The following is a 9,050-nucleotide window of genomic DNA, read 5'->3' as shown; positions in this document are numbered from 1 at the left end:
TGCAAAGGAAAATAGATCGCAAAGGCAAATATGATGAAAAGAGACCCGGGGGCCGTAGGTTTCATTAGTGGCTTCTCTCGAGAAAAATAGCAAACGGTGGAAAACAATTACTGAATTGATAGAACTTCAAATAATCATGACGATATCCAGGCAATGATCATTATATAAGCATCACGTCCAAGATTAGTAGACCAACTTCTGCCTACATCTACTACTATTACTCCACACATCGACCGCTATCCAGCATGCTTCTAGTGTATTGAGTTCATGGAGAAACGGAGTAATGCAATAAGAACGATGACATGATGTAGACAAGATCTATTTATGTAGAAATAGACCCCCATCTTGTTATCCTTAATAGCAACGATACATACGTGTCGTTTCCCTTTCTGTCACTACGATCAAGCACCGTAAGATCGAACCCATCACAGAGCACCTCTTCCCATTGCAAGATAAATAGATCAAGTTGGCCAAACAAAATCCAAATATCGGAGAAGAAATATGAGGCTATAATCAATCATGCATATAAGAGATCAAGGAAGACTCAAATAACTTCCATGGATAAAAACATAGATCTGATCATAAACTCAAAGTTCATCGGATCCCAACAAACGCACCGCAAAAAGGCTTACATCATATGGATCTCCAAAAGACCATTATATTGATTATCATGAGAGAGAGAGGAAGCCATCTAGCTACTAACTACGGACCCGTAGGTCTACAAAGAACTACTCATGCATCATCTGAGAGGCACCAATGGAAGTGGTGAATCCCTCCGTGATGGTGTCTAGATTGGATATGGTAGTTCTGGACTCTGCGGCGGCTGGAATTGATTTTCGTCGACTCCCCTAGGGTTTCTGGAACATTGGGGTATTAATAGAGCAAAGAGGCGGTTCAAGGGGAACCCGAGGTGGGAACAACCCACCTGAGCGCACCTGGGCCTCTAGGGGCGCCTTGGTGGGTTGTGCTCCCCTCGGAGAACCCCTCGGGTGCTTTCCTGGCCCACTGGATGTCTTCTGGTCCAAAAAAATCCACAAAAAGTTTCGCTGCGTTTGGACTCCGTTTGGTATTGATTTCCTGCGATGTAAAAAACATGCAGAAAACAGCAACTGGCACTGGGCACTATGTCAATAGGTTAGTACCAAAAAATGATATAAAATGATTGTAAGACATCCAAGAATGATAATATAACAGCATGGAACAATAAAAAATTATAGATACGTTGGAGACGTATCACAGTACAACAACAAGTAGACAACACTTTCAATAGGATAACGATGCAGGTCCATTTGTTGTTGAGCCCGACTAGTAAAAGGTCGGGACAGGAGTTTTCACCCTGTACATGAAGTGGTGTTCCACTCAGTATTTGAAGATAGATCGTTTGATAGCCGCCTCCTTCGGCAGTTCATGCTAGGGCCAAACGACACTAGCAGATTCGTGGGATGCCTTCCCACCATAGACCACCGGCATGGCCGTCAAGTAGACGTCCATGTATCAAAGCGAATCTGGCCGCCGTCGCTCTACACAGACACAAGACACGCCATCATCCATCTTATTGCCGAAGCCTCTGCTCCAGAGTGAGAAGTCCGTGGAGAAATGCAAATCCTCCTCTTGCTCATCAATGCAGGCTCCATCACTGGTGCCTCGAGCATCCTCATGCGATGGCCACTGCCCTCGAACTGGACAAAAATCATCTTTGCGTTGCCAGCTAGTGTCGCACACAACCATCGCCAATGTGCCTACCAATACGCCGACGCGCCAGTAGATGAGTTGTTTCAACTCTTGATATCCTTGTCATGACCGCTAAGTGTCACTAGCCCTGCCGCAATGACCAGCGGAGGCCACTGCCGCCACTACCATGATTACTCACACATTTTCACCAATGATGTTGTGTGCGTTGTCGCCTCTGTGAGCACCGACAGCACCAGCTCCGCCTTTTTTGCACATTAGGACGTCGACACCGAAGTCGCTTGCTCGGCAACCTCATCGGTTGGTGACGAGGGAGAGGAGGAGGAGAGGGGGTGATGGTGTGAGAGACCCCTAGGCACCAACCGTGTCACCCAGTGGACGACACAGGGTGCGTTTCCCATGACAATGAAGAAGTGGAGTTGAGAGACAAAATGAAGAAAATAGAATGCAGTTTTAGAAGTGTTTTATAGAGGCAAGGGGCTAAATGCTAAAACCCAACAGGTCAGATGGGGTCAGAGCATAGTTTAAAGAACCAAACCAGACCGTCGATTGAAGCCGGTGGCCTTGGCGGGTTTTAAAATAATGAAATCATTCCACAATTGGACCAAAGAAAACCGGCCGAATCGATCGGATTTTCCAAAGACAGGGTGCTAAACCTAAGCGGTTGGACCAAAAAAATGCAAATTAGATGAAAATATGCGTGATTTTCATGGGATTCGACCTAGGCTACAGGGGTTAGAAGCTCAAAGGCTTAAACCTAGCCCAATAGCCACCTATGTTAGGCTTCCTTCTTGTCCTAATGAAAGAAATATTTATATCTGAGCTTTATTCTATGAAAAAAAAGTTGTACCTCGAACTGGTATCGAACTAAAGGTCCGACCGGTGAAAACCTAAACCGCCGGGCTAACCAACTCCATTCCTGATTCGGTTCTTTAAACCTATGGGTTGGAGATAATTTTGGACCTGGACGCCGCGCTTATTGCACTTCGAGCAGTTGAATGTTCAGGTATTTAATGACACATTCATTTTTTGTGGGAAAACTTTCGATCTATTCATCTTCAATCATGACAGTACAATGAACACTAGAAATAATAAAAATTACATATAAATCCGTAGACCACCTAGCGTCGAGTACAAGCACTGAAACGAGCCAAAGACGTGCCGCCGTCATCGGTCCTTCCTCGCCAGAGCCTGACAAAACTTGTTGTAGTAGATAGATGCTAAGCCCCATAGGACCAGCGCACCAGAACAGCAATCTTCGCTGATAAAGAGTAGCGTAGATCGAAAGGATCCAACCTGAAGGCACACGAATATAGACGAACGACGACCAAATCCGAGCAGATCCACAAAAGATAGATCCACCGGTGACACACCTTCACACGCCACCGATGATGCTAAAGCATCACCGAAACATGAGCTAGGTGGGAAAAACGCTATTCCATCTTGAGGGAGCCACCTTCATCTCATCTTAATAAACAGGACACGGAACTTTAACAAAATTCAAAAAAACATCTAAAAGCGAAGCCCTTCTACCAGCAAGGGTCGGGATCCACCACGACCCCATGGCCTTAAGGCCACCAGAGAGAAGGCAGACCGACGACGGCACCGACAGGATGCAAATGAACCTTAAGCTTTTTGGGAGAGAGGAGGCGGCGGTGGCTGCGTGAGGTAACATGAACGTCATGGGCTCCACTCTGATATTTACTCACACCTTCTTTGTGCACTTCTCTACAAAATCAATATAGTTCGTTGCACTCAAAAGAGCTTTTCAAATATATAAATTAATATATAACGTACATATTACATCCATTCGGAATTAGTTGACACTTAAACAGACGTAATCTAGTAGTGATACATGCAAAATAAAATATAATGAACTTAATTAATGGACTAATTGTTGGCGAAAATAAATCTTAGAATGCAGCGCGGGTCTTATGCATCCGAACAAGGGTACCTGTAAGAGCATCTACAGCCGGGCACCCTAAACCCCCCTCACACGTCCGAACGGACGACGCGGTCAGTAACCGGTCAAAAAAAGACCAGACAGGCGCCTCAAACCGGCCTTAAACGGTCGGGCTTGTCGGCATCTCTCATATCCATCCCAAATATGGGGAGGCCCAGACGCGTCCGTCACGTTGGACCCGGCCCACACTGACGCACCCGACCCCAAATATAATCATTCCGATCTGCTCCCCGGACCAAACCATAGCCACTCCACTCCGCCCCGAAGCTCCCACCCGGCGATCTTCGGCCTTCTACGGCATGGCGGGCAGTGGGTCCGAATCTTACACCTCAAGATCTGTCAACCCCGAGCTCATCCCACGCAACCCCGAGGAAGAGATGACAGTTGGGCTTGCGCTCCGCCGCTCCCGGGAGGAGTCCGCCTAACGACAGCGCTCAGACTCCTTTCGTCAGGTACCATTGCGTCCGTCCAAATGGTGTATGGATCCGCCGCGAGGTGTGGCATCGCTGCCTCACGGGAAGTGGTGCGACCCCCCTTACGCCCGAATGCGGTGGTGGATGCACAACCTCTCTGTTGGCGTGTCGAGGCGGAGGTCGCACCATGGGCGTCGTCCGACGCAAACATGACGCGGCGTGCCTTGTCGTGCGAGGAAGCGGGTGTGGGGGGTGGCAGCAGACCTCGCAGCGGTGGACGTTGGCTAGGCGGAGTCGCATTCTCCGGCGCATCGTATGGTGCACCAGCCCGGGCGCCGCAACCACATCGTGGTGGATAGCGCTGGCTCGTCCCAGGACGTATCCATCATCTACCTGACATCCACCAGCACCGTAAGGGTTTCGGGCTCCGACGATAGTAGGACATGAGAGACGGCAGCTCATCAAATCCCGTGAGCCGGCCAGTCCCATGTCCTAGGCTATCTCGCCGGCTACAGGACCAATACTCTGTGAAACACAGCCGGCCGGCGGACATGGATACGGCGGAGCCAGATGAGCTCCGCTTAAAGATCGGTTTACGTTGCATGTAATAGTATGTGTTTGAGGTTTCTAATTTGAATAATCAGGTTGTAGACTGGATTATTTGAGGCGTGACCGGTCACTGCCCGAGACACGTTCGGACGCGTCCGCGGCCATTTGGAGGGTTGATTTGACCAGTAGTCCAGCTACAGATGCTCTAAATCAAAGAAAGAAACACTGAATCTGTATCTTGCCCATCAAAGGAGTACATTATTGCCCCCATTTCTCTTCATGTCACTGTCTGTAACTTATAATGTTGCTCGGTCATTATCTATGTCAGACTTGACAAATCTACAGGAGACAAACAGTTTGTCGGTTTCTGAAGACAGCGAGATATGGTCCTATGCTCTGCCATGCCCGGACCGATAAGCATGCACCACCACTGTTGTAAGAAATACCCAACAACAAATTCATGTAAAAGATGCATGAAAAATGTGGTTTTAATTCGAAGTAGGAAAGGCACTAGTAGGCATAAAGAGGATCCGTAGGCTCTGATTACACTATATGATCCTTGGTTCATTGTTTCGGATATGGGACGTCCCTTCAGCTTTGCTGCTACAAATCTCAAATAGATCAGCCGGTCGAAAGAAAGTAGCAGCAGCTAATGAATAGGACCTCCTTTTACGAAAATTATGTGTACCAGCTCTCCGTTGATTCGGTATAAAGGCTAAATACATTTCTTATTGGCACGTTTATGAGAGTAAACAATTCAAAATGTTGAAACTTTTAAGGTCCTGTGGAACCGCGGTGTTTGTTAGAGTCCTCAACAATTGATGCCATTAAGGTAGTTTGCAGAAGCAGATTGGCAGATTAAGGCCCAAATATTAGTTTATGTGACCCTAGTGGCAACTCACAACTAACAAATACTACTACTTTCTCGAAAGGAAAAAAGGTAGTAACAGATATGAAAGGAGCATATGATCAGTCTAGTTGCAAACTTGCAACATTTATCTCCTCACAGCTATTTGGAATAAATAAATGATGGCATCTCTGCTTGCACGCATTCTCTTTACGCAAACAATTATTAGAATCTAAGTCCATGCATGTGACACATCAGTGGCCAGGAACCACCAACTACAGTGCCTTTCTCCTTTGAGAAAGAACACTCCCGTTGCGTTAGCCCGGTGAGAAAAAAAAGTGAAAGCGTCGACCGCGTGAACTACGCGAAAGAAAACGCCGTGGAGACCGACCGTAGTGCTCCCATCGATCAGCACCTCCCCACAATGCCAAATTGCCAATCCTTCTGAAGCACCCCATCATGAAACGCAACCACAGGAAGGACATGTAAATGGATGATCGATCGCTTCAGCGTCGATCTACGATCACACGGTTGATCTACTAGTACTATCCTAGCTAGCGATCGCAGGAAATGGTTCGTCACTGTTAGCCAACCTCCGAGCTAGAGCTGCCGCCTGCCGGAGCAGTCACCCACCTCTGCTGCAGCTAGCTGCATGATGGCTCGCAAGAACGGTCGAGCCCCGTGCACCGAGGCTGCTGTCTGTCTGCCCGGCCGCGGATCGACAGGCTAGATGCAGGCTACTCCGGAGGCACGCCGGGGGCCGCTACGTAGAATTTGTCGAAAAGCAGGCACAATCATTGTCCATGACATCACGATAAGCATCCAGGAAATCAGGTGATTGAGTGTCGTGCCGTGTGCGCTGTGCTGCCTCAACGTGCCATATATCTTCAGGTGTCTGGACTCCGGATCATGGAGCCAATTTCCCCATGATCCTTTCCCGGCTATAAATCCACCACTCCTCTCTCTTCCTTCCGTTCACAAGACTCCCCACCCGTCCTCTCTTTCCCTTCTCCACTCCGACTATACTCTGTTATTTCTCTGTCTTCTAGCTCAGCTGCGTACTACAAGCAAAGCAAGCAGCATGTATCCAGCTGAGGTTGCAGGTGTTCTTCTCCCCGCGGCGTACTTGCCGCCACCTCCAAACGCAGCCTCTTTCGGACCCCATTATCCCTACCAGATAGCGGAAGACGATCATCTCCTGTTCCAGTGCGGCGGCAGCAGTCTAATGCAGTTGCCCTACGCCGACGAGCTGTTTCTCAACCACCCTCCGGCGGGGCTGCCCAACAGGTCGAGCTCCGACGAGCCAGCGTCCCACGCCGTAGACCGGCAGCGCGCCGAGGAGAGGAGGAAGAGGCGGATGGTGTCCAACCGGGAGTCGGCGCGGCGGTCGCGCGTGCGGAAGCAGAAGCAGCTGGGCCAGCTGTGGGCGCAGGTCGTCCACCTCCGGGACGCCAACCGTGACCTGCTCGACCAGCTCAACCGCGCCATCGTGGACTGCGACCGCGTCGTGCGCGACAACTCCCGGCTGAGGGACGAGCGGGAGGAGCTGCAGCGGAGGCTCCGGGAGCTCCCTGTGGTCGATGCCGGCGACGCGGAGGGCGTCGCCGTTGGTGAAGATGACCAGTCTACAGTCTAGGATGGTTGTAGTTGCAACCAGCTAGAGGAAAAATAACATTTCTTTCTCTGAGAGACCGAGGATGTCTAGCAAATGGCTTCCTTCGTAGTAATTCTTTTTCTGCTTAATAATTTCCTTTCTGTTCGTCGAATCTTTGCTCCATGTACCGATTAAATAGTATATACTCCCTCCGGTCCAAAATATTTGTCTTTTTAGATATTTCAAATGAACTATCACATACGGACGTATATAACCATATTTTAGAGTGTAGATTCACTCATTTTGCTATGTATATAGTCACCTGTTGAAATCTCTAGAAAGACAAATATTTAAAAACGGAGGAAGTAGTTATTAATATTCTTCTAGTATACATACAGTGTAATAGATATGGACCAATCACAAAAAAAGGGAGAGGTCGCTAGTTCCGACCACCACATATTTCAAACTAATATCTAGGAGCATTTTCTAAGTGGCTTTGGTGGAGAAGTTGATGCATAAAGCAAAAAAAAAAAGAAAAAAGATGCTCAATCAAAGCAATCTACTCATTAATAATATGTGATGGTAAATGGAATCTAGAAATACAATCCATACACAACATGTTATGCAGTTGTCTATTGCCTCAGAATTGTCGTATCAAGGGATAGAAGAAAAAGACTTAACATCCTACTTCGGTAGTGCTAGCATAGACACAGGCTAACAACCCCCGCCCCCTAAGACGACAAAGTCAGATGGGGCGGGGCGGGGGACTCCTGGATTATGCCGCCAGCCACATTGAGTAAAATCGTCACCGGTCTTCTACTCAACCTGCATACATGCCAACATCTATAGTTGTCGGTGCTCAGTCGTAGTAGAATGAATATAAATGGGGCTGTTGAGTATGTATTTTATACTGCACGTGTATTGGAGTTATGGTACACCTCCTAGTCTTGTATAGTTGAGATAGAGGTCTTCCCTTGTATTATATATGCGTGCACCAGCACCCAAATCAAAGCAATGAGTATTGTATTGCAAAACATCTCTCTACATGGTATCAGTTTTTAGGTTTTAATCCTCGTCTTCCGCCGCCGCCGCCGCCGCCGCGCGCTCCTCCCGCGTCGCCGTTGTCGTGACCCCAGCGCCGCCGCCGCCACGCGAATCCTCCCGCGCCGCCACCGCCGTGCGATCCCTCCCGCGCCGCCGCCGCCACCCCGCCGCCACCGCCGCGCGACTCCTCCGCGCCGCCGCCGCTACCCAACCGCCGCTGTCGAACCCGCTATGGCGTCCACCGGCCCGTCCGCCGTCGCCTCTGCCGGCCCATCCGCCGTCGGACCCTACGGTGCAGCCCCGCCGCTGTACGGCGCGGTCGCCGCCTACGGCGCGCCCGACGTCACCCACATGCAGCTAGCGCCCTCCGGCGCGGCCGCCGCCTACGGTGCGCCCGGCGTCACCCACATGTAGCCGGCGCCCTCCGGCGCAGCCTCGCCGCCGTACGGTGCGGCCGCCGCCTACGGCGCGCCCGGCGTCACCCACATGCAGCCGGCCCCGCCAATGGCCGGCGGCCATGCTTCGCCCGCCTCATCGATGGCTTCTTCGGGCTGGTGTTACCCGTTGCCGCCTTACCAGCCGAATGGCGCGGGCTGCGGCGCCCTCCTTGCGCCACCGCCCATCGGCGGTTATGGTCCACCCGTCCCGGCGCCGCCCTACGGGGGACTCCCGACGCCGCCTTCCCTCGGTGGTTATGGCCCGCCCGCCCTGGCGCCGCCCTACGAGGGCCTCCCGCCGTCGTCGGTACCTGTGTCATGGGACCCTACCCTCCTCGCCGTAGGTTTCACTAGCACTTCTCCCATTTCAAGAACTACCAATCTAGTTGGCCAAACCAAAAGGATAATTCGAAGAGACTTGCAAAGATAACTCAATCATACATAAAAGAATTGAGAGAAGATTCAAATATTGTTCATAGATAAGCTGGATCATAAACCCACAATTCATCGGTCT

The 9,050-nt window shown here is 50.2% G+C and overlaps 1 protein-coding gene across 1 annotated transcript; it reads left to right on the top strand.

Moving 5' to 3' along the window:
- The first annotated feature begins 6,385 nt into the window (after positions 1-6,385).
- On the top strand, positions 6,386-7,227 carry LOC123160291 (basic leucine zipper 8). The gene has a single exon (XM_044578096.1). It carries the CDS (start codon positions 6,543-6,545, stop codon positions 7,095-7,097), a length of 555 nt encoding a protein of 184 aa, XP_044434031.1. The 5' UTR covers positions 6,386-6,542; the 3' UTR covers positions 7,098-7,227.
- The last annotated feature ends 1,823 nt before the right edge of the window (positions 7,228-9,050 follow it).

Source organism: Triticum aestivum, chromosome 7B, assembly GCF_018294505.1.
Source record: "Triticum aestivum cultivar Chinese Spring chromosome 7B, IWGSC CS RefSeq v2.1, whole genome shotgun sequence".
In the NCBI taxonomy this organism is placed as follows: domain Eukaryota; kingdom Viridiplantae; phylum Streptophyta; class Magnoliopsida; order Poales; family Poaceae; genus Triticum; species Triticum aestivum.
Note: the sequence above shows the minus strand (reverse complement) of the source record. Positions and strands in the feature narration are given on the sequence as shown.

Excerpts from the sequence above, each read along its gene's own strand:
- LOC123160291 (XM_044578096.1), top strand. The coding sequence starts at position 6,543 with ATGTATCCAGCTGAGGTTGCAGGTGTTCTTCTCCCCGCGGCGTACTTG.